The sequence below is a fragment of the Plectropomus leopardus genome, chromosome 13 (genome assembly GCF_026936395.1).
Source record: "Plectropomus leopardus strain MGB_pleo_1.0 chromosome 13, ASM2693639v1, whole genome shotgun sequence".
NCBI classification, from domain to species: domain Eukaryota; kingdom Metazoa; phylum Chordata; class Actinopteri; order Perciformes; family Serranidae; genus Plectropomus; species Plectropomus leopardus.
The window spans coordinates 1,707,075-1,733,294 of NC_142188.1; the positions used below are offsets into that span (position 1 = coordinate 1,707,075).

Here is a 26,220-nt window from a genome sequence, read left to right on the forward strand (position 1 = left end):
ATTTCTGCTGCCCTGAAATGTCATGCAAACGTTGCAACTCAGGTATCATCGAAATTTCCCAAATTCCCACTCGTAATTACGACATCTGAGGTCCATTTATTAGCTCATTAATACGATATTTCCAAGGACCAAGTGAAGGCAGCAATACACGACTTGTTGTTACACAGGAAGACCACATGACTGCTACTTCACCAGCTGATCCTTTCAGCAGTTAAAGATTACACAAAGTGAACTCCCACACACAGTTCAATATCATTTTATAAAAAGAGCATTTATTTCAAAGGTTTTTTTTTTTTTTCGCTTCGGAGATTGAAGCACATAGTAAAGCAACATTACAATGTTCAGAAAATATAAGTGTGATGCTGTAACATTTTTTTAATCTTATCTTCTTAACATGTTTTTTGTTGTAATACTGGAATATTCTGCATGTATACTAAAATAAGAACTTTTAAAATTGTACAAATCGGTACCATAAAACTTGACAGAGAATAAAAACGAGGCGTTCTCTCACTGCAACAGACACAGATTGCTAGTTTTCCTCTTGAACAGGGAGAAAGAACGAAGAAACGCCAAATAATGAAACAAAAAAAAAAGAAACAAAAACATAAGAAATGAGAGAGGTTGTATTCACACAGGCATAAACCAAAACTGATATTTAACTTTTGGCAGTAGATTTTCTACGTCTATCCAAAAATGAAAACAAATACTTTGTTGTTTTCATCTTTAAACAACCATAAGAACATCGTATTAGCAAAGAGTTAAACATGAATTTGTTCCTGTGTAGCTGCAGCCAAAGAAAGAACATTTATTGTCATAATAATCATGGTAATAATAATAATAATAAAAAACAACAATAATAATCATCATAATAATATAATAACATTAAAAAAGAGATTGAACGAGAACCTGCACGCTTAAAAAAGATGTTCTGGTTTCAGCCTCTCTGTATATGCAGCTCTGAAAACACGCTTTGTGTTGTTTTCCAGTGGGCACATTATATGTTTAAATAGCAACGCATGTTGATGCAACACGTGTTGCTGCCAACATAGCTGGTGTTTGGGGAAAAAAACACAATGCACATTTTCCCGGTCTACATGTACCATACCGGCGGAAATTGCACATCCTATTTTAAGAGTGCACGAGGCGCAAGTTGGATCCTCAGAGTGATATATCACATGTCTGCACATTGCTCTGTACATACCTAACATGGAGAATAGTTTGCTTTCTGAATATACTTTTCAAGTTACAAAAAAGAACCAAAAAGGAGAAAAAAAAGAGAATGCACTGCGTTGCAAGAGTGTCCATTAAGTTTAAGGCGATTTTTCGAGCTCACAGGTTTTTACTCATTGTGATTGATCATCATTGGTGGACTCTGGATGAGAAGTGATCATTCATTGGTGGACTTGGTATGGGGAGTGATTGTTGATGGAAGGGACGGGGACACAGGGGCTTGGAGAAAGGGCAGCTTTTCTTTCTTCTCTGCAGTGAAGATGAAAACAAAGAGTCATCCACAGTTTTTAGATTGAGTCCAGTCTTTTTGGGAGTAGAAAAAAAAAGGTATTTGTGTAGCGTTTTCACAGATACTCAGTCCGTGTGGGTTCACCTTGCCTGTGTGTAGCTACTGAAGCTAGCGGTCTCTATCAGTACTCTTGTTGTGTTTACCCCTGGAGTTGTTGTTTATTTATTATAAGGCCACCATACTGTGAAGATGCTGTGAGCGTCTTCACAGTATCAACAACCCAGAGTCTGTCAAACCAACTCTCTACACACACGACAACAAATCTGAAAATGCTTTTTGTTTTTACTCTACGACACATTGTCATTACCTTTTATTCTCTTTCATCAGGTGCACTCTTAGAAATAAAGGTGCTAACTAGAACCATAATTGGTTCTTTGGCTTCTTCCCCAAGAAGGGCCCTCTTTGGTTCCAACTGGAACACTTTCAGAGGGATCTACCTAGAACCCCCTGTGAAGGGGTCCACCCAGAACCCCTCATGAAAGGTTCTATAGAGAACCCTTTCTTTGGTGTAATGGTTTCACCCCGGACCCTCTCTGGGTGCTCCATCCAGAACCTTTACACCTTTTAAGGTTGCTGATAAGAACCCACCCAGGAGTTTCTACCGAGAATCCATTTATATTCCATTGTTTTTTATCTAGAATCCACTCAGGCGGTTCTATTGAAAACCCTTTCATATTTCAAGGGTTTATTTTAGAACCCATATGGGAGGTTCTACCGAAAACCCATTGATACTCCAAGGGTTTTCTCAAAAACTCACCCAGGGCGTTCAACCAAGAAACAATGTATTTTCAATGGGTTTCATCTATAAACCACCCACAGGGTTCTATTGAGAACCCTTTCATATTTAAATATTTTAATCTAAAACTCACCAAAGGGGTTCTACGGAGAACCCATTTATATTTCATGGGTTTTTATTTAGAGCCCAGCCTGAAGGTTATTACCTGTAGATCTCTCTCCCACTAACAGTGGTGTTAGTTCTTCATGGACCTCTGTCCTTTTTTCCTACAAAGGGTTCTTCATAAGTAAATGGTTCTGGGTAGAACCTCAGCCCTTTTGTTACCTTTATTTCTAAGAGTCACTGGATCCCATACTAACTTTGTCTTTTCTTGAGCTTGTGTCTCTCTTTCCGTGTGTCTTTTACCACAAAGAGAGTCACTAAGGGGAGCGTTCCCCGCTCAGGAACCTGTTCAGGGAATAAAATCTCTCTCAGGAACCGCAGAGGAAGTACGTGAATCCAGTCCACAAAAGTATATAGAACCTCTAAGAAACTAAACAGTTAGCTATAAGCAAGTCATTTTGATCACACAGCAACACTTTTCCCAACACCTAACTTTCAAACTGGTGACATAACAAATCTCCCAGCCCTGCGATGCTCGAGTCTGTAGAAAGAGGGAGGAGGGGAGGAGACATACTGGAGGAGGAGAGGACAGATTTGGGAGAAACTGGGAGTCCAAGCGTTCATAACGTGTTCATTAACAATTCATCTTGGAGGACCAGGGAGGCGCCGTGGAAGGGAGAGCTGTTAACGTCCATCGACACGTTGGCATGAACGATCAGGTGACGAGTGGGTGCTGGGGAGTGTTAACCCTCTGGTAACAAATCCTCATGGAATCAATAAATCAGAAATCTGGGGCGTCCACTCAGTAAGACCTCTGTTAAGAGTCCTCGCCATCGTCACCGTCGTTAATGAAGCAGTCTTTGGTCCCGTACAAATCTGCCAGCTTCTTAAACCTCGGCCCCCAACTCTGCAGATAGTCATAATCCAAATCAGACTCTGTTGTGACCGACTCGAGGGAGCTCAACGACCCGGCCAAAGATCCTCTGCCCTCGTATCCGTAGATCTGAATGGAGTCATAAGGAGGTGCGGTTGGGTCGCTGTCGGCCTCTGCGATTCGAGTCTTGATGAAGTCGTCAACGTCGACGCTGTTGGCTGCAGGACGGCCGCCGGGCCTGATGGGATACTGGAGCTCTGGTTTCATGTCCTTTCTTGGCAGGAAACCGTTGGCACCGTCTGGGTTCTGAAAAAAAAAACAACAAAAAAACAGAAAGAGAGCACCAGTAAGATCAGACTGGAAAGAGACATTTAGAGGTTGTAGAGAAAGGGCTGACGGAGGATCGTGTTTACTTGCTGGTGGACAAGATGCAGCAAAGTAAAAAATGTTGCCATTGTATGTTTCCATAAACCAAAGATAAGTTGCGTTTGCTCGTTATTATGTCCTTGATAAAATGCAACTTAACATTTTAACAACAATGGTTAACGTGTGGTTATGTTTATGCACAAAAAAACAATTGGTTATGGTTAGGAAAAGATCATGTTTTGGCCTTAAATACCCAGTTTTTGTGGCATTTTATTGCTGTAAATACAGCAATGACGTAGTTAAAAAAACAACTTGTATCCATACCACTATTGCCGGAGAAAATGTGGTGATGTCTCTGAAAAAAATTACAGGATGATCAACAAAAAAACCCCAAGTTTGGGGTCTAAAAATCATCTGGAAACGCTGCAATGAGTGGCTTAAAAAACAGTCAATTTTGTTGTTTGTCAGTCTCAAACAATGGTCTGCAGCTTGGCAGGTATCTGTATACATGTAAGGTGCGATCGCAGAATCGGGGGAACAGAGTGGTCTTGCCTTTAAGCCAACGAGGAAGGTAGAAACAGCGCCAAAATGTCGTCTGTATAAACATGACTGCTGTCAGGGTGGGATTATTGGCGAGACAGGGTTGACATTTTGACAACGTTGTATGTGTGCAACACTCCGCGGGAGATTTAAAACGTAGCAGTTGCAGAAGAACAGTGGTTGTAAATGTCTTCAAGTGGGAAAACGAGGACATTTGGAAGCTTCTTACCCTCCCAGCAGAAAAAGGATAAGCCGCCATATAACAATGATGCAAAATGATTGAGTCATTTTATGTCATTGTTATTGTTTGTTTCCTCTCTGCCTGAAATGGACTTAAGTTAGGTTGTAGAAATGTTGACGATATACTTATGAAACATGATTGTGACTGGGCTGAAAATCTACCAAAAATGTTGCAGACAGAGAACCACATTTAAATACTTTTAGATGTTAAGTTTGATTTTTTTAGAAGTATTTTACAGTGAGCAGAAACTACATCATGTTTACTTCATATACTGCTCTTATTATCTTCGAACCATAAAAGTTATTGAGATGTTTTCTTGGTACCTGCAGGGTTGCAATGTCGAAAGCCTCCGTGTCCTCCTCGCCACCTCCCTCGTCGTCATAAGTGATAATATTCTCCCGGATGTCCTCCTCCTCGAACACTATCAACGGCTCCTTCTTCTGACGCCTCAGAGCGACAAACAACACCACGATCGCTGCCAAAGAGAAACACGATTCAAAAAGTGTCCTGCCTTTAGTGATTACATAACAACGCTCACACAATCTCCTGATAAAAAGGGAAAGAAGCAGGCATTAGATAATTAGTGTGCACTGTGGGGGATAGTGTAATTAGACCTTGGACAGTTTAATTAATATAATTACTGTATTGTGATACACACACACACACGCCATTTTAATTGCAGGTGGTTATCAACATGTCAGATGTCTAAAGGGTTCTCAGTTGTGTGGTATTAGGTTTAGATCACAGTGTAAACTCCAGCTGTGGGGATAAATTGTGCATTACATAGAAAAAGTAAGATAACAGCTGCAGTGTGGGTTAGCTGAGGAAGAAAAAACAAGTCTGGAGACACAGATGAGGACTTTTGAGACATTTTCTGTTTTTCTGTGCAGATATTTTTCACAGAATAACAAAAACAGATTGTCACTCAGAAAACAATGTGCCCACACTCAGTGATTATGCAGAGACGGGTAGCAGTGATGCTGAAGCAGCTGAGGCACAAGTGACTCTGAGGCTCGAACAATGCAGGGAAACATTACCAGAGGTGAACAGCCTCATTCAGTTCTCAGACTCGCTTAAAATCCTCTAAAACACACTTCAGGATTATTTTAGGAGATATCTTTAAATCCTTTACAGCAGGAATACTCTACTTCCTTTGCTTGAGGTAACTTTTGGCCAGGACATTTTTGGGATTTGAAGATTTTAGAACATTTCGGGTTTTAGGACATTCCTAGGACTTAAGGGCATTTCTATGATTTTGACATTTCTCAGATTTAATGCGTTTCTGGATGTTAGGACATTTCTTGGATTGAGTGACTTTTTTCAGTTTTTTAAACAACAATTTCTAGGATTTTAGGACATTCTAGTTTCTTTTGGGACATTTCTAGGTTTTATAACATTTGGAGGATTTTTATGGCATTTTCTAAGATTTTAGGACGTTTCTAAGATTTTAAGACATTTGGGTCTTAGCTAGGACCTCTGTGGAGAGGTACGGGGATCCCTCTTTGGAAGACAAGCTCTTTTTCAATGCCGTTTTATGCACTCTGGCACCTTGTGTATACTAAAAGTACAAAAACAATTCATTGGGTCGTTCTCAGTGGATTCTCCATCGATATCTTCAGTTGTCTCAAACCTCCATGCTTCTTGCTAGCTTGCCAGTGCTTTCTGGTGTGTGGGAATCACTTAATTGTTATTGTGAATTAGAAAATGGTTTGGGGGTCACCTGGCACCCTATCAGAGGCCAGATTTGGCTAGTGGGTCCTAAGTTGATCACTGCTCTAAAACAGAGTGCCAGATCGTCTTAGACGATGTCTTATATAAATCCGTTCCCAAACTGACAAATCTCCAGTTTTATCTTCTTACCCAGCAGAATGACGATACAGGCCAGTATAGCGATCAGCGCCCCGGTGCTGAGGCCAGCAGGCAGGACGTAGGGCTCCACATTACAGGACAGGATGGTGTCTCTGCTGTCACAGGAGCAGACTCTGATGGTCAGCGTGTTGGTGCTGCTCATGGAGGGGAACCCGTTGTCGTTTATCTCGATGGGAAGGTAGTAAACGTCCTGGGTCAGACGGCTGAATCCTTTACGGAGCACGTAGATACTCGCTGTGCTGTCTGCAGACAGAGAATGAGACATGTCAGTAAGAGAAAGCTCATATGACCAAGTTTGAATACCAAATTCGGCATTTAGACTTTTGTTATAGCTTGGACTTCATCGCATCATCTCTTCCCCTGAAAATGGAAAACATGAGGTCCTTTAGGGGCATTTCAGGAGCTTCATCATGAAGCAAACAGTCTCTAACATTTACATTAAAAATACATTACCAAGCCATTTAAGTGAAACATATAAAAGCTACTGTACTGCACTGATACTTAGAGCTATGCAAAGAAAGTAGTTTAACATTGCTGGATACAAAAGCAAATTGGATTAAATGTACACAGAAATACTCTTGGATAAACTTTGAAGTATTGCAAAATCAGGATCGGCCCGGGATGCATATACATAATTCATGTTTATTCTTTTGAGTCCTCCTCTCGATATATTCTTCTTTTCCTGCCTCTTTCTCTCATTTTTATTTCTTTCAGTCTGTCTAGCAGCGCTCACAAAACTTAATTCAATCAGCTGGCCCCCCTAAGATGTATGTACAGACGGACCGAGACCCCACTGCAATTAATACAGCCCGAACAACATGTGTGCATTCGCGTGTGTGCGAGAGAGATTCAGAGCACCTGCTGCTTTCTACAAGGTAGTGTAAGCCTCCATCTGGTTATACTTTGATCTAATCTGAGTGAAAAGGGGGAGAGAGAGAAGGAGACGGCAGATGAAGAAACAGTCAGACTGGCTGCTAGAAACGGAGAGAAAGGAATGGAGAGAATAAAAAGAAATAAAAAGGTCAAACACCTCTGTTGTCTTTGAGGGAGAAGTTGTGGTTGTGGGTGACTTCAGGAGCGAGGCTGAAGGTGAAGTGTTGTCTGTGAGCCATCTCGTCTTTGTCCACCGCACTCACTGTTTCAATAACCTGACAGAAATTAAAATAAGAGAGAAACATGTTAATGTAAAATACAGTTTGTGGTTGGTGGCGTCATTAGGCTTGGTCGTCTGAGGCTTCAACCTTAATAAAAAGCCCTGGATCTAAATATGTATTAAAAAAAAAAAAAATTAGTAGGTGAAAGGTACTGTTCTCTATTCATCAGAGGTGGCAACAACTATTTTTCCTTGAGCCTCCCTGAGTGACTCAGGGAAAATGCATGTGTCCCTCATGATAAGCTCAATTGACCATCAGAGATTCAAAAATTCAACAATTATTTTCATTTCTAGATAATGTAATTTTGGTGAATTATATGTTACTTCCGGCCCATGGGGTCTGGGAGGCATTTTTTTCTTTAAAAATAACCAAGTATTTTAAAAAAACAAAAAAAAAAAAAAACAAACAAAAAAAAAAAACAAACATAAAAAAAACAACAAAAAAGCCTACATTTTTTTTTAAAGAAAAAACACCCCCCCCAAACAAAAATCCCCCAAAAATCCCATTAAAAATCATGCTAAATCATGATATGCCCCTCCCCTAAGCAAAAAAAAAGAAAGTCTAAGAATTACTTGACATACCTCCTCCCCTTTTTCCATTAGCTCCTCTCCTCTCATAAATAATGAACAGTACTACTTATTAACAACAATCAATATATTAAACATCACAATTTACAATAAAATTTAAAACAACAAAACATTTTTCAGGGTAAATATGGCACTAGAGTGCGTTTAAAAACAAACAAAAAAACAAAAATATCAAAAAAAGTATATAGTAAGTATATATAGTATATTTATTTATTTATCTATTTACTCATTATTTATTTATTTTATTTATTTTTCCCTCAAACACAAAGACATACGTACCTTTCCCGGTGCAACAGTTTCACACATGAGGACTTCGTTGTTGGTGGCAAACTCTGGAGCGTTGTCGTTCACATCTTTGACTTTAATGTTAACACGCACTTTTGTGTCCTGGTGATGACCTCCTACACACACCCACACACACACACACACACACACACAAACACACACACACAGTATGAGGCAAAATTAGTATTCAGCCGCGCACCATAATTCGCAGCAGTGTCAAAGTCATTAAAAGCAGACTGTCATTTGTGCTTGAAGTGTGTGTGCGTGTGACTGCTTGTGTGTCTGCATTGTAATCCATGTTTGGCATTGGCTGAACACAAAGCTAACTATGAATATTTTCCAGCCTGATTGCTTGTCAGTCAGTCAGCCACTCAGCCGGCTATTTACTTTTGATTTGCAAAAATTACAGACACGAGTTTGTGAGACATCAAAATACCCGCTCACACACTTTTTTCACAGAAACTATTTTGATATGCTAAAGTGACTAATGTCAAGTTATGCTTGTTGGAGATTAAAAATGATGAAAATAAAAGGTGTGATGCAGACAGAATGACTTCTGAGCAGCCTGAATAGACACATACGGCAAACCTGAACTTATGATTCACCCAGAATATTAACAACAAAAGAACCAGGCGAGAACACAGTGTCTTTCACCCATTTGTCATAAAAAAAAAAAAAAAGCACAACCATCCATTTCTTGCATATTTGTGATTCTAGTCAGTTCGATTTTTCCACAACCCTGTCATTACTCGGCATTTATTTAGCTTTCCAGGGCCTGTTAGCGGTTAGCGTAGCCTGCAATGGTCCTAGTTTTGTGGGCGGCGAGCCCGTTTCCATCTGGCCGTCTGGCGTCTAGCACGCCACAGGGAAACCACGCGGCGCTCTGGTAGTTTGAGCCCCGACCACAGAATACCAGGGTGGGGCTGCTGAGGCTCGCTGGCTGCAGTGTTTGTGGGGTCGAAGCCGGGGAGAGAAAGCTCCGGAGGGTCTCTGGGTCAAATTTCGTTCCCCTGTTTTTGGCCCCTCGCTCTCTGCGTAGTTAGCAGGAGGGTTTGTGGTGGAGACGGATGCTTTAAAGGAGTCATAGTAGAGAGAAAACTCACATGGAAATACCAGATTCAACTTGTCTGTGAAAAGACTATGAAGTCAATTGTTAGTAATTTAGTTAATCATTCTGTATTTTAACTTTATTTTACACCTGAATTTATCCTCATATTACGTATTGTAATGTTGTTTGGGCCTGCTGAAGAGAATCTCTGCACACCTGAATGTGTGACAGGTGTGTTGGAGGAGGATGTGATTTATAAACACAGAGAGAATCCCACACACTGTCCAACTTACTGCTGATTGACTGAAATAATAAAACATTTCATTATGATGTTTGTGATGATGAATGTAGCTATATTTATTGTTTATTGTGATTTATTGTGAATTTTTAACTCTGTTGTTTGGCTGATGGTGTAAAGCAGTTTCAGGTAATCATCTGTCTCAGCAGTCCTCTGATTGGATGAAAATTGGGGCAGTGTCTTTGTTGTCAGGTGTAAGTGCAACAGTTTGAGGGAGTTTCTCTTTGTTTGTGATATTGTGTGGGCCTCCACATGTCCCTCTTATCTCAAAAACATTTGTCTCATTAAAAAAGAAGAAGAGGGTGATTACCTCTGTTAGAAGTTGTAACTCATCAGACTTGAGGCGGGTCCCATCAACCCTCAAATTGCACAAATTTAAACTGCGAAATATAAAGTATGCCTTATGGAAACATGGAAATTTCGGGGAAAAAAATCTCCCATTTATGGCAAAAAAGTTTGTTTTTAATGTATACTGGGACAAGGACAGTAGTCACATTAAGTGACTTAATCCAGTTATAACCGTAGCTCCACTAAACTGTGCATTTAAACATAATGATTGTTTCTACTTCTGTCCAAGACCTTGAATGAAAATAACATAAGAAGCCATGCAGACAAACTGCATGTGCATTCAACACTTAAATGAACTGGCCATCGACACAGTAACGGGGCTAACAGCCAGCTGTACTCAACAAAAACAACACCACCAAGCATCTGCATGGAGCCAATCCCTCCTGGCTGACGCTGAATATATAATTACTTCTTCACCGACATTCACAGCAATTAAAAAAAAAATCTAACTTTAGTCCCACCCAGAGGGAAAAAAAATTAAAGACGGCAGCTTGAATCCACTTAAATTCTGTACTTTGGATGTCATGGATTGTATCCAGCACCGCAGAATGACAGGTTGGGCTCTGGATGCCAGCTAATGTACAGCCTGGTGGCTGTCTGGGATTTTTCCATCTGTGACTTTGTCTCTCCATCATATATCACAGTATAAAGTTTACCACTTCAGCAGCATACATGGTGCGACAGCCAATATCAAAAACAGGCAGACTGTCGCTCTTTAACTGACAGTCTTGTAGACATGGTGCCACCTCACGTTAAAACGTTACAGGTGTGAGTGTGGAGAGAAAATGCTGATGAGTCTAAACTTTCTTCGTATTTGTATTTTAGCTAATTTCATTATGGTGATCATGTTTGTTTGTAGCCTATATTTGTGATAAATTCTGGAGAACCGCATGCCCTCACACAACATGATTCAGTCCTGATTCGAATAAAATGTTCACACGTACCTATCTCTGTGGCCGACACAGATATGTTGTGCCAGGGCTGAGTTTCTCTGTCCAGCGGTCTTGTTGTGGTGATCATGCCGTCCTCTGTGTTTATGCTGAAGAACTGCTCGACGTCTGTGTATAGAGGAATCATGTACCTGCACCGAGAATTAACACACATGAACAACAAAAATTAGGATTAAGAGCTTTATTTAAAAAAACAATCAAACAAAACAACAGATAAAAGTGCATGAGGTCAAATTTAAAGCTTCCTTTTTAAACATTAATATCCTGATTTTTCTGTTTTAACACGAGTGATATTTATAAGTAAAATTCTTGCCACACAAATCTTTATTTATGAAAAAAAGATAAAATTTTGCTTTCATGGCAGATTAAGTGTATAACATTTCCGAATTTTATCTCAAAATTGAAGTTTTGACAGCATTTTGAAATGTGAGTATATATATTGAACGCCCGCTCAAGCAGGTACGCCCAAACTGCAGGCGTGCAGCTGATTTGCATATTTGAAGATCATGCATAATAAATGAGGCGAAAGGTGTAAGTAAGGGATACTATACAGCTGTAATTATTGTGAAATGCTCCTCGACTCGTTGATGCTCGACTGCAATGTTGGCTGTTTATTATCCTGCCTTTCAAAGGCTGATTACTAAATAAATTGATAATTTAACACACACATAAAAAAGAATCAAAAAGAAATTTACTGCTTCGTCTAAGCATTTATGTTTTGAATTAATTCCACAGCAATTGTCTGTTTTTTAAATAAGACACCATAGACTGCTGTAATTAACTTATCAGTTAATCATTTGAGTATTCAACAGCACCATGTTATCAGTCATTTGAAGGCTTGACGGGATGATTTTCATGGGAAAAAATTTAGTTTTGGTGAACATTAGTTTTTATAAAGAGTCATGTTGAGCTTTAGTTAGTGTTATGAAGATCATTTAAAAGAAACTTTGCTGCTGTTTGTGCATAATGACTGTATATTGGAAATAAAACAACATGAAGCGTGTATATTGTTTTATAAGTCCAGATTCAGTGATTGTTTTTCAGTTGATTTTTACAAAAAGTGTCTGGTTATGCTTTTGTAATCCTTTTTTGCATCCCTATTCTGTTGAGAACTTATTTATATGTAATCTGTGTTTCTGCATAACAATGTGAGTGTAAAGCCAAGTTTCTCTGAGTCATATTGTTTGTTCAGTGTAGCTGAAGGAACACTGTTTGTTTAAAAAGGATTTTTTTTTTTTGGCGATTTTCCAACTTACACTGGTGTGAAAAATTGAAATTCTCCTACTGCTATGAGCTTGACTCAGTGTTTGTGTGTGTGTGTGCGCATGTGTGTGTGTGTGTTTGTGTGTGTGTGTACACAGCTCTATAACTCCGTGTTACCTGACGGGATTGTTGGCAACATCAGTGTCCTTGGCGTGGACTCGTCCCACCAGGGTGCCTTCAGGCGCGTTCTCCTCCACCTCAAAAGTGTAACTGGGAGCTACAAACACAGGCGGCTCATCTGCATCCTCCACTGATATCTACACACACACACACACACGCACACACACACAGTTAGAAGGGGTCTGTGATATTACCTAGGCACACACTCTTGCACACAAACCAACAGATACACTCATGCTCCTCTTCACACATTTTTACACATGCATACCTTTATCGTGGCTTCGTCCTTATATGGCCCCCAAGCGAGGAACTGAGGGTCAACGTGAGTGTTGGATCCCTCCACCTTCAAAGTGTACGACCTTTTCGTCTCAAAGTCCACCGGCTGAAAGAGGGAAGGACGCAGACAGCAGACAGGTCACCTAATCAGTTCGTCTCAAATCAAAATTCCTCCCTGTTTATCAGATAGTACCCGTAAATACAGATTCATATGATATATTGTCTTTTTTGCAGTGTCATGATATCTCGATGCTGGATAAAATGCACTGCAGGCTTTGTGAGATGCAGTGACCAGTGCTGTGTCCCTGTCCTCTGGTAGGGGGAGCTGTTGCTGCATGAATGAAAACAGGCACATTATCACTTGTACTGACATCAGCAGTCCAACTGTTATGTTACACACCAACAAAACCAAGAAAAACCCAGATGTCGACTTTAACCTCAAGATAATTTGATATGATATGATATGATATGATATGATATGATTTGATATATGAGTCTTTTGTAACAGAATGAACCATTTGTGTTTTATCAGATGAAAACAATGCAAGTCTATTTTTTACTCTGTGAAGCCTGGATTGACATCACTTCTCTTGAATTCAGAAAACTTTGACAAGTATTTAACCCTCTAAAACATGAGCAAATTGATTTGATTTCTTTTGAAAACAGGAAAAAAGGCAATGAGCAACTTGCCAAGAAACGTCCTGCAAATTGCAAGAAATTAGTAGATTCAGAAAAATGGTAAAAATAAGCTAGGGGAAAAAAATGTAACTGTCTAGAAAACTATATGTATTATTACCATTATTATTTAAATTATAAAGTTATTTTAAGGATTTATTATAATGTTTATGCATAATTAACAGTCCAGCTCCATTGGGACTATGGCGGGACAAATGAGACTATGGCGGGCCGCCATAGTCTTTGTAATTAATGGGAAACACTGGTGGGGCTGGAGGCCAGATGGTCTGTGTGCACTGTAAAATTACACGGTTGATTGGAAAAAACAGTAGAATTTGGATTTTATCTTCCTGGGCAGGTCTCAATTTACCTGGGCAGGCCGCCCAGGGAGAGAATATATTTGGGAAACACTCATCATAAAACACACTTCATTCAAAGCCGACCACAAATAAAACCCAAACCATCTTGGTTACTCTTGTTAATAATCTAGTTAAGTCCACAGTTCCAACAATCGCCAGCTCCAGTTTGGTTGAAATATGTATGTCTGTGTTTGATGCCAATGTCCACTGACAAAGCAGCATCATCTGATGAGTTGGGAGTGAAAACGGGCTGTTGAGAAGGGTAAATTAGGAATAAATCATAATTTAAAATTCCTGGAATTTTCAATATAACAATCTAAGTCGGCCACTGTAGAAACCCAGAGATCCAATTCCCTCATATTGAACTGAGCCTCAATTCACTTACTCTATATTGGGAGAGAACTCATTGACTTGTAACTGCCTTGATATTGAATTGACTCGAGTGTGTGTGCGCTTTGAGGTGTGCCGGTCAATGCTCACACTGAAAACATCATTTTCATCCAGTCATAAAAGAGTGGCGCATCAATTACAGAGTGACGACCCTCGGCCAAGCAGTCGTACGTCTGATGCTTTTTCCTCTTTCTCCTCACTTCTATTCTTCTGCGCTGAGAGCAGCGGGGAAAACCTTTAAGTCAACAAATGTGTTGGCAGTCGCTTTATAAAAGCTATAATACCACAGGGATGCTCTCTGCCATGATTATGAGGACCCGTTCGTTGCCAGCAGCACTTGGCTGTGACTTGCGCTCATCGTAGCTCCGTTGAAGCCGTAATCACCATTAAAAAAAACAATCTTTTGGGTTTCATTGGTGTATTATGAACCTAGATAATAACCACTTTCACCCCACAAAGTATTTTTCCAGCCAGTATAACTGAACTGGCAAAGTCCCAGGAGCACGCTTGATCTTTTCATCTCCTGGCTACCATCACTTAATGAAATCCCAGTGGGAGGAGACCGGGCTCTTAAGCCCTGTGTGAAGTGTTGTAAAAGCAGAGTGAAGCTGCTATAGATTTAAGTTAACACACAAGGTTTAGCGGGAGTTAGGACCATCACAAAGACTAAATATTATGGGGGGGAAGCTGCCGATTGATGAGATCTTTTATTAAAGTATGTCTCATCATCACTGCTCTTTATTCATAAAAGGTTCTGATCTCAACCAGTTATATTATTATACTGCAGTGGTACTCAACTCATAGCCAGCACCCTATGGCCCCCCAAATTTTTTGTAATTCACAATATAAATGAAATGAGTAAAGTGATTGTACTTTTAGTATACATAAGATGCCAGAGTGCATAAAATGATCAGAGAAATGTCTTAAAATCTGAGAAACGTCCTTAAATCTAAGAAATGTCCTATTATTCAAGAAATCTCCGGAAACCATAGAAATCTGCTAAAATCCTAGAAATGTCCTAAAATCCTAGAAATGGGAGAGTACTGCTGCAACTGGCCCCTGGCCTTCTGTCATTGTGCTGAAGTGGCCCTCAAGCAAAGCATGTTGAGTGTCCCTGTTACAGTATTTTCCTTTTGTAGTGAGGGATCAAACATGGCCGCCGGTCGGCGTCATCTTAAGGTAAGACCGCTGAGATGATGCGGCGGCGCTTTAATCTGATCAGATTCAGAGCTGTTTTCATGTGATTTGGCCGCCAAACACCTCGATGCTGGAGGGACGCTTCCTCTCAATGGATCGCTCTGTGCTCATTCAGTCGCAGCGGCTTCTGACTCTGCGGCGCCGCTGTTTAACGTGTTGATGACAGGTACAATGCTAGTAGGATAGATGTGACCCAGTTCTTTCATTTTCCCTTTTTTTTCCCGTCATGCTCCCTCCGTCTCCTCTGCCCTCTCTATCTCTTTACTCCCTCCATCTCAGTCTATAGAGCTGCTCTCTCTTCATTCTCTTTGTGTAATCAGTGTGAGATAATAATATTCACAATAACACCCCCCCACAACACACACACACACACACACACACACACACGGGGGCACACACACACACGGGCACACACACACACACACACACACACACACAGCTCCTTAATATTCTGCGGACTGCTTTCGTCAGGACACAGTTGAAAGAGAATAGCTGATTAAAGCTCATCCCGTGTGTGTGTGTGTGTGTGTGTGTGTGTGTGTGTGTGTGTGTGTGTGTGTGTGTGTGTGTGTGTTTGTGAGACAGTGAGAGAACAGAGATTAGTGAAGGCTACTCCCGATGCTGATTTGAAAGTGTGTTTAGGTGCAAGTCCGTGCACGTGTTGTTGTGTGTGTATGTTTGTAGCATGTTTGGCCTTTAGTTTTGTGTGGCTCTGCCTTCAGGGGCCAAAAGGTGTTGATTTCCCTCGAGAGGCATCGCGACACTATTAACACACACACACACACACACACACACACACACACACACACACACACACACACACACTCTCTCTCTCTCTCTCTCTCCCCCTCTCTCTCTCTCTCTCTTTCACTCACTCACTTGAAATCAGCATCAGGCTATTATGTTATTATTCCATGAGACACAGGGATTTGTGTAGAGGGATTGTTGTGCGATAGCTCTTTACGTCAGCTGGTCACACACACACACACACACACACCTGAATTGATTGCGTAGTAGTTGGCAGTTGTGGCACTGACATCTTAAAATCACAAGGCTTTAAGTCATGATTACATGATTTCAAATTGTTCAGATTGTGAAAATGAGAAATTTCCAGCTAGTTAAATGTTGTCAAATACCAACACTTTATCACGTCGTGGACACCGAAGGCACCCTTTGGCATCCGTATTTGACACCAACACGTTCTCTTTTCGAAGTTGTCAAATACCGCTACTTTTGCAGCAATTTCAGTGTAATACTGAAAGCCACCCTTCACGTCTACATGATTCGCTGGTTGACGGCGTCAGGCTAAAACGCTGCCAATGACCTCCCTGCGTTGGTCGCCATGTGCTTTTGTTGCCAAAACATAACAATGTGCAGTGTAATACCACCAAGCGCTTGTGTTACATCACGGTAGCAGCATCCCGTAACGTCAATAGCAGATGCAGAAGGACACCTAGAGCTTAATATGTCGACGCGGAAGTCACCTGCAAAGTGGCAACATGTGACGACTTAGTCTGACACAAAACACCAACACGTTCTTATCCTGGTTTTACAATGAGGTCAGTGCTCCTCTCTTCTTTCAGTAATGGTGAGTTGAGCGTAGAATGTTCACACACACACACACACACACACACACACACACACACACACACACACACACACACACACACACACACACACACACGGCCCCACTTGAGTGTAATCAGCTGCTCTCATTACTTTGATTGGGCCGTCCTGCTTTGCTCTTCAGCACATTGAGTCAGTTTTCTTCTAACAGTTTCTGTGAGGGATCCTTTTCTTGAAAAGTACACATTTGAACTATTCCTTTGTGCTTTATTTTATCCAGCAGAGGCGATTTGTCTTCCAGTTCTTACTCAAATCCGGTCAAACTCACAAATTCCCACCTGAGCGCTGCCCACCACAATCACACAGTTTTCTATTATTCTACTGATCTGCGGGTTAACTGCCTCGCTCCCGGACACACACATTGTTAAGAGAGGAGAGGACACATTACTCATCATTATCACTCACTGACTTCCTCGCTCAGTCCTGGTGACACTGGTGGGATGAACGCCCCTAACCCCGACAGTCTTAATGCCGCGCTCCGGCTCAGAGCTCCAAAGAAATCGCTCATGGAGACGGTTGTGAGAAAAAAAGCATGAAACAGACTTGTATCGATTGATTCAGACAGAGATTTTCCCACAGCATCAGTAAATACGAGCTGTGGGTTAAGGCCGGCTGCTCCTCTGAGCAGCGTCATTGCTGTCAGGACAGGAAACTTAGCTCGGTCGCGGATGCCATCGCACTTTTCGAGCACATGCTGTAATTACATATTTTAAAGCCAAGCCGTTCACCAGATAAGGACGTGCTGCGTTTCTGTGGGCTGAATGTCTGGCAAACCTAAAATTGTCGTCTTTTAATTTGTAGGATAACAATCCAAAAGAAAAAGAGCATTTTCAGAGGCCGATTTTAGTGTCGGTTTCTTTCTTTTTCCGCCCCACACATTGATAGCTCAACTATAAATGCTTTTATTTTTTAACTGAAAGACTGAGAGGTCAGACGCCCCGAGGGGGAAGAGCAGGCTACCACCGCTCGCTGGAAGATTCAGCTCATAATCCAGACCTGCAGCTACACGTGTGTGTGTGTGTGTTTGTGTGTGTGTGTGTGTGAGAGAGAGAGAGAGAGAGAGAGAGAGAGAGACAGAGAGAGAGAGAGAGAGAGATTTTGTGTATCTTACAGAGCAGTGTGTGTATTTGAGAGAATAAGAGAGTGTGTGTGTGAGCGTGCATTAGAGAGACAGAGGAACAGTGAGAAAAAAGTAATTGTGTGTGCTGAGCTGGATCCCTGAAAGCAACAGTGTGTGTGTGCGTGTGTGCGTGTGTGTGTGTGTGTGTGTGTGTGTGTGTGTGCGTGTGCGTGTGCGTGTGCGTGTGTGTGTGTGTGTGTGTGTGTGTGTGTGCATCGGTGTGCGTGTGAATTACAGTCACAGTGCAGGAGATGAGCTCTTTGGCCTAGGGAAGCATGAAAGTTAATGTACTCTCTCTCTCTAGAAAACTGGTGTAAATCTAGGTTTCAAGAGTTAACGTGCAGCATAAGAAGAAGAAAAGTAACAGGAAATTAGTTAAAAGGTAACAAAAATGACCTGAAAATAAACAAATTTAAAAAAAGGTAAAGTAAAAAACAACCAATAAAACAAACAAAAAAAATTAAAAAAAAGTAAAGTACATTTTTCTGTCTGCAACACATTTAAAATACATGGTTAAAATTATTATACATATAGTTTTCTGGGCATTTTCCCCAGAAATTTCAATTTCTCTTTTTAAAAAAACTAATTTTCTTGTCATCTTTTACTAATTTCTTGCAATTTCCGAGACATTTTTGATAAGTTGCTAATTTGTGAAAGGCATCTCAACACAGCACAAGAATCCTGATGCAGATCCAGGTTTCAAGGGGTTAACCCATTACATTAACAGGCAAACTGGACTCAAATATGGGCTCTCCATGGCACACACTAAACTGCTTTGTCTGTAGAAAAAGTGCCTTCTTGACTATCTGTGCTGGCAAATTGGAAAAGTGGATGATGACGCACACACAAAGGAGCCACTATTAGCTAATTTTGACCAATGTTCTTCACCAGAAACTGCTCCAACCCATCGAATGTTCCATCGACAGGATTTTTATGACCAGAGGAACAAAAACAACCAACGTCTCTGCTGCAAACTGTCAGCTATAAAAAAATTGTTAAATATTGATTTTCCTGTCAGCTCTGCAGCATTTAGATTTCTATGGTGTTAAACTTACTGTTACTTTATCTCCAACTACATCCAGACAAGTCTTTCTAGCTTTGACTGTGTCTTTCCTTAAAGTGTTTGTAATCAGTATTTTTAATATTACCGATTTATCAAATGTGGAAACAATTTTTAAGTGACAAACTTGGCTTCAGGTCATTGTTTAGATGCCTGACTTTTAACTTAATTATTTTGATTCGCAATCACAAATTCCACAGTGTCATTTTTAGCCACTACAGCCAGCTTTTTTTATGAGAAAAAATGTAAAACCACTGCAGACTAACAGCAAACAGCAGAGAGGCTCATTAAGAGGCTAACTGGTGAACACTGTTAAGCATTTAACAGCTATAGAAACAGATATTTCCATCCTGGGCTGGTGGAAAAAAATAGTAAGAAAATTAAAGAAATACAAGAGATAATGACCTGAATTTTTTTTTTTTTAAAGTAAATGTAAAAACTATAAAAATAATAAAAATAAAAATAAATAAAAAAAGCAACGTAAAAAAGTGCTTTAAAATTTTAATCATTTTGTAGCATGATTTTGAATAGGTAATCATTATATTTCTAAATGTAATTTTTAAAGTCAATTGGATGAACAGATGTCTAGAAAATAGAAGGACAGACAGAGACAGTCCTTCCAGTCTTGTTGGACAAGTCTCATTCTTTGATTTCTTACCTTCTTGAGTTTAATCACAGCCTCTCTGGTCTCGGAGTCGGTGCTCAGCTCAAACATGCTCAGTCCATCTCCGTCTGTTAGGCGGTAGCTCACCATCCCGTTGTCTCCGAGGTCGGGGTCTTTGGCCTTGAGGCGGCCCACCTCCTCTCCCGGCACTTTATCCTCTGATACGGACATGGGATACACACCTGGGAGGGAAGCAGAGGCAGATGAAATTTACTTTGCGCTGCTCGGTGATGCTGGTGTCAACTCCTGGTCACAGCTCGCTTTTGTATTCACTCTTTAGAGTCTGCAGAGAGTTCCTGGCTGGCTGCCACCGTGTTTACTATCTGCGGCAGGGTCAGTTTTGGAGGGCAGAGAGGCATTAACATGAGCCATGCCATCTGTCTCATATGGCCCAAAGGATATTCATATGGCCCAAAGGATATTAATACCCCCTATAGTGTCAGGTGAGTGTGCGTCTGAAGGAGGAGACACCTGGCTTACAGAATGAGAGCAGTAGGACCATATGTCTCTCTTCTCTTTTATCCTCTTCACTTTCTCCCATCTCTCATGTACTCCTTCCCCAAATCTTTTCTCCCCATTTCATCTCATCTGTCTCATTTTATCACGTTACCTCTGTCCATCATCCTGCTTGTACTTTTTCCCTCAAATCTGTCATTTCCTCCCCATCCATCTTCTCCGGAGCTCCCCAAACCTTGTTTTAGGCCACGTTGAGATGAGAATGACCCTACTACATAACAAAAAAGTCTTTCCTTTGCATTTAAAAAAATATATATATATACATGCATTCACATGATGACATTGTTTTTGCAGATCCATGTACACGAGAATCGTTTTCACAAACAAAAACATGTATGTCAGGCCAGTAGTTGGCGGTGTTACTTTGTCATGAAACACCATTGAAGAACATTTGCCGGCACATATAAAGGCGTTCTTCTACAGAGCGGCGAGAAAAACAAAGAGAATTTGTAAAATTCGGCTGTTTGTTGTCATATCAAACCGGTTTGAAATTTTTTAAATCGGCCCAACACTATCTTCAAGACACTCAAGCAAGTCTAGCTGCCTACGATTTATCACCCATCCTCCTCCTCCTCCTCCTCCTCCTCCTCCTCACTCATAGTCGACTCATCACTTTTGTGCACCATTAGCATGTTTATCCTGCCTGTCCAGGTGTAGCAATCCTGTGAATCATGAAATTCATTTGGCCGTGTGGCTCCTGAGCAAATATGAGTGGGAGAGTGGAGCGACTCACAGGAGCTGATCCATCCAGCCCAAATCTCTCCTGCAACCCTCCGCCTCCACCACATCTCCCGTCAATCCTCACCAAATCCCTCCTCTCTCCATCTTTGCTCCTCATCTCTGTCCCCACTTTTTAAACTCCTCTCCAGACTCCCGTTTGGTAACGTCTTCCCCTCCCTCTCCGTCTCTCATTTGCTTCTTCCTCCTAAATCTCTCCATTCATCCTCACCTCTCCTCCCCCTCTCCGCCCTGTTTCTCTCATGTTTATCCCTCCTTCTCCTCCTCCTCCTCCTCCTCCCTTCTGCCTCTTCTGGCTAAAAGCTCATTTCTTCTCTGCCCTCCCTTTGCCCTCGTCCTCCCTCTCTCCTCCTGTCGTTCCATTCTTGCCTCTCCTAAGTAGCTTAACTTCAATGGCTCCTGGCAGCTGAGTTAAACGCTGTATGACAGGACACACAGGCAGCTGGTGTACCTGGCTGCGGGCTAAAATGAGCCACAGGAAATGTATATTTACAATCGAGGACCACAGTGGAAGCAAATGTGTCTTTCAAATAAAAGTAAAACCCGTGCGCTCGTAAATCTCCCGCTCTTGTTTTCCTCTGTGTTCATTTTCAGCCGTTACTCTCTGACAAAGCCAGTGTGAGAGTTTGGGAAAGTCATTAGATGCTTTCATTAGCGCCACATAAATGATTGCGCTATTTGTATTCACACAGATGTCCGATCCTGAAGGGAGGAGCTCATAAAACCGGCAAAGTTTAGATATAAACACCAATAAAGAGGATCGTAAATGTAACTCGTGTAATGACCACAATCTCTCAGATCAGTAATTTTAATGGGATTACCAACAATAATGCCCGATATTACTTTGTAATTTATGACTGGGGGCTTTAATGTGTTATTGCTTTGACAATATTGTAGATGCATTTTGTTCTGGATGTGTTGAATATATCAGTAATTTAAACTTGGCAGGCGGACTTGATAAACAAAGTTTTAGTATAGTTTAGGAAAACATATCGTCTCCCTCCCATAAGAGTTGTTTTGTTTTTCAAAACAAACTGAGCGTATATTTATGTTTTTATTTAAGTGACAATTATTAACTGGAGTTGTTGATTCATGCATAGAGCTAATATATTGTCTCTGTGGTGTGTTTTAATTTTATTGTGAATCAGTTTAGACTTCTGCCTTTTGGGTTAACCTTTTGAAACTTGAGCGAATTAGCTTGAATACATTCAAGAACATAAACAGGCGATGAACAACTTAACATGAAATGACCCAAAAAATAGCAAGAAATTATTAAAAAAAAGTTACCAAAAAATTACCTTAAAAAAAGTTGGAAGATGGAAGAAAAAAAAAGTTGAAAAAAGGATATAACCTTGAGGGAAAGTGCAAAAACACTACATGATAATATCAAAATAAAATATTTATTTTTTCTGAAAACATAATTTTGGAAACATATTTTTTTGGTTAACTATATACTGTGTCACCTGACAATCTGGCAGTGATTTCATGCCTCGTACCATTTGGATTTCTGAAAATATTAAATTCTTTTTTTCTTGAATATGAATCACTTTAATCCTAGGCAATGTACATCTTTTTTTCTCTTAAATTTACCATTTTAATCCAGATAAAATCACATTTTTCTTGCATATTCATCACTTTAATCCCAGAGAATATTCAGATTTTTTCCTCATTGTTTTAAGCTTGAATCTCAAATATATTAAATTTTTTTCTTGTAAATTACCCATTTTAATCTTGGAAATTCTCTGTTTTTTCTTGTACTAATGCCCCCCTCCTTCTGCCCTGTATTTATTTATTTTTTGAACCAACAATTTCCTGAATACATTTATTTTGCAAATGTTATAGGTATTACAGCATTCGTATTGGTGATTTAAACATATTGAAACCATTTACATTTAAATGCTTTAATTGAATTACTCATGAGATAATGTCAGCAAATATTGCCCTAAAGATAGTGTACTGTAAGCTTAAAGGGTCAAATACATATAAGCACAGTTCTGTAACTGAACATTCTCATGATATAATATGAGAAAGTCTCTTGAATTCCCTAAAAAATGTGGATAAAGTTCCAATTACAGCAAATCATTTCCACTTTGATAAATGAGGAATGGATACATGCTATTACTTTTCAAGAAAAGTCGAGATATCTTGTCATTAATGCTAATTTTGGTTGGATCGTTGACAGTATGTCTTCTCAGATTTAATATATTTTGCTCATATTGCTTCAGGCCAATCTCAAAAGTTCCTTGTTGATGTTTAAAAATGGATTCAATTCCCCCACAGTGACAGAGATACAGTACCTGTTTAATGGTAAATGTCAGAAGTTTTTATTGATAGGTTCTTGCTTGTTTTTGGTGATGAAAATAGAAGGTTTTATAATGGCAATCCTAAAAAAAACACCCACTGTAGGTAAATGTTATGTGCAAATTTCATGCAGATATCAACCAAAAGAGGATCGTTCACAGCTTCAGATGTCTTTTATTATCTGCTTTGTTCTGCGTTTTTAAAGCAGACTGAGGTTGAGCTGTCTCTGAAGGACTGTGGTCGGCGTATATGAACAATATTTAACAGAACCACCCGTCATGTGGGTGTTATAGAGGCTGAAGTCAGACTGAGAACAATCTCTTAGTTATTTGCCTTCATTTCTCTGCCCCTCCTTCTGTCTGTGCCGTGATGGATTTTCCGAGTGGCAAACGAACGATGCTTGATAATGAGGTGAAAGGGAGAGAATGACAAGGACGGAGAGTCTGTGAGAAGCAGAGAAAGACGGAGAGATTGAGCCTTGGAGTGAAAGAAAGAATATAACAGCTTGGATGGAAACTGAAAAGCTGCTGGAACACAAGAGAGGGAGTCAAGCTGTGCCGTATATCTTTTCCTGTTTGTTTTTATCTCTCTCGTTGTGTTTTCTCTTTGTATCTCTTTTATTTCTGTCTTTTTCTGTTTCTGTTTTTTTCTTTCTTGACTTGCTTATCTGATTTCCCTTTTTTCTCTTTCTCCTCTCTCACTCTCACTCTCACTCTCACTCTCACTCTGCCCAACTACTAAATAAGTAATCACTGTCCTCATTCACACCATCTGGGAGGCTTTTCTTGCAGGTGTTTGTACTGCTTCCACTTTTGTTTTTTTAAACACGCATATCCGATACCACAACATATTGCTGTTTGATGTGTTGTCTTGTATCACAGATGTAAACTGCCAGTGATGCACAGCCAGTAATGCAAAGAGGTACTTTGTAAACACTTACAACTGAGAATGTTTGGTTGTTAAATTCTATTTTCCCCCCTTTTTATCTCGTTTTCAAAATGTTTTATATCCACTTTGGTTACGGAAACAGACGGATGGCCTGTGGTTAGTGAACCTATCCGCACTGACTCATCACAACATCCATTTTCATCCCAACAGTGTGGCGCTGTCTTAAAATTAATTAATTTAAACATATTAGATTTGAATATGGAAACGCGAAGCCCTTTTGACAATAAATTCCACAGACACAGTGCTGTTATTCACACACCCCTTTAACAGTTTTACATCCCAGTTTACCACACTCACTGACCACTTTATTAGGTCAAATCTCAGCCCAGTCTCCAAAAGAAAATGCTGGCTTTCCAAGAGTAGGTAACATTTGCACGAGGGTCACTAAGACACTAATACACTCATGTTTAGTGCCTAAAACGCAGCTGGAAACACAACGGTTGGAGGATTTCCATTACAAATTTGTACAAAACTTAAGCTATATTTTCGAAATGTCGATAACAAACAATGTGGAGCTGACTGTGTTTCCACTGAGTGATGTTCTGTAACTTCTCCTCTGGTGATAACATCCCAGTAACCATGGCGATGGATTTTCAAAACATTAGCAGCTTTATTTCTATTGCAGCCACCGCACTAGTCATCATTATTTCAAATCCAGGGTCACGTAGGCGTGTTATGGAGCCATGATGGAAAGGCGAGCCCCTTATACGTGGGAGCGGCCACGTATGAGGGATTTCTGGGAGATGTAGTCCACGATTTCACAGAGGAATTGTGGATTCAAAACCTCCAGATGATCCGCTCAACTTTCTCAGAGTTATGCGATGCAATAGTGACTCTTTGTTGTACATCATGTGACCTAGAAAAGCAAAAAGTGTTTCCATTGCAGTTTAGTGATATATAGCTTTTTCAAATCGCCTGAAATACCACCAACATGCAAATGCAATGTAAATGCACAAACGCCGACACATTCTTACGGGGACCAGGCTGGAATTTCATTAAATTTAACTGCTGAGGGTATGTTTGAACATTTGCCATCCATTGTTATGTATGAGATTATGGCATTTAAAAAAAAAAGTGGATATAATTTCCGAATATACAGTTTATACATACTGAAAACAATCAGGCGTAGAAAAAGTACTTTTTGTTCCATCTGAGCTCTATTTCTTAGAAAACTCTTCTTCTGAATTCCCTCAAAATGCGGGTTTGTTGTGACCTGCAGAATCAGATTTTAGCTTTGCAAACACTGGTACGCAGTCAGCTCGTTCGAGTACACAAGGACCAGAGTGATGGTTTTGACAGTCTCTTTCTCTCTCTCTGCATCTCTGTGTCTTTTACATTCCCTCCCTCGCTGCTTCTGCTCGTGTCTCTGCCTCTCCTCGCCTATTCAGCTTCTCCACAGGCTAAATCCTGAGCCCTCATCTCTTCTTTTCTCCTCCCGTCTTCTCTCCATCCAGCTCCTGCAGCTACTCTGCTGAATCTCTGCCAGGAGTCGCTCTGCACAGAGCCGCGGGAAGGGAGGGGAGAGGAGGGGAGGGGAGGAATAAAAAGGAAAAAACAACAACAGAGAGGCAGAGAGAAACTCGATGACGGGGTGAAGGAGAAGATTGAAACACATGCAGAGCAAGGAGGTGTTGGACAGAAATGTTGAAAAAAAAACATGAAAAAAAAACCCTGCAAATCTCTGTAGAGCTTTATGTTGTTCCTGTTTCTAACAGAGAGAGGATTTGGTTGAAGATAATTGATATGTATATTTATCTTTACTGACCTAATGGTGCTGTGTGAAGCATGTTCAAGCTATTTAGTCACATCAGAAACTGAATTGTTTATCATCAGTTGTTTTATCACCTTGGGCAATTTGTGTTGTTAACCACACCTGCTGTCATAGATCTTGTTTGCCTGTTGGTGTGAATTATAGTATAAATATACAGATGTGGTTTCTCCTTCTCGAACATTTTGACCTGATAAAGGTCAAAGCGGGATCAAAACATTATCTTTATTAAACTTTTTTTCCATGGAATAAGTATCCCTTTTATAGTCAAATAATAATTCC

At 40.3% G+C, this 26,220-nt stretch overlaps 1 protein-coding gene across 1 annotated transcript in view; it reads right to left on the reverse strand.

The window, feature by feature from the left end:
* Positions 1-252: 252 nt before the first annotated feature.
* Positions 253-26,220, reverse strand: part of cdh11 (cadherin 11, type 2, OB-cadherin (osteoblast)) — a 116,837-nt gene continuing 90,869 nt past the window's right edge. Inside the window, exons 8-16 of the mRNA XM_042501868.2 lie at positions 19,662-19,849; positions 12,569-12,682; positions 12,298-12,437; positions 10,912-11,048; positions 8,268-8,389; positions 7,278-7,395; positions 6,239-6,490; positions 4,702-4,853; positions 253-3,537 (exon numbers count right to left, since the gene is read on the reverse strand). Of these exons, the coding sequence (XP_042357802.2) occupies positions 3,175-3,537; positions 4,702-4,853; positions 6,239-6,490; positions 7,278-7,395; positions 8,268-8,389; positions 10,912-11,048; positions 12,298-12,437; positions 12,569-12,682; positions 19,662-19,849 (1,586 nt within the window). The 3' untranslated portion in view covers positions 253-3,174. The remainder of the gene's footprint in view (positions 3,538-4,701; positions 4,854-6,238; positions 6,491-7,277; positions 7,396-8,267; positions 8,390-10,911; positions 11,049-12,297; positions 12,438-12,568; positions 12,683-19,661; positions 19,850-26,220) is intronic.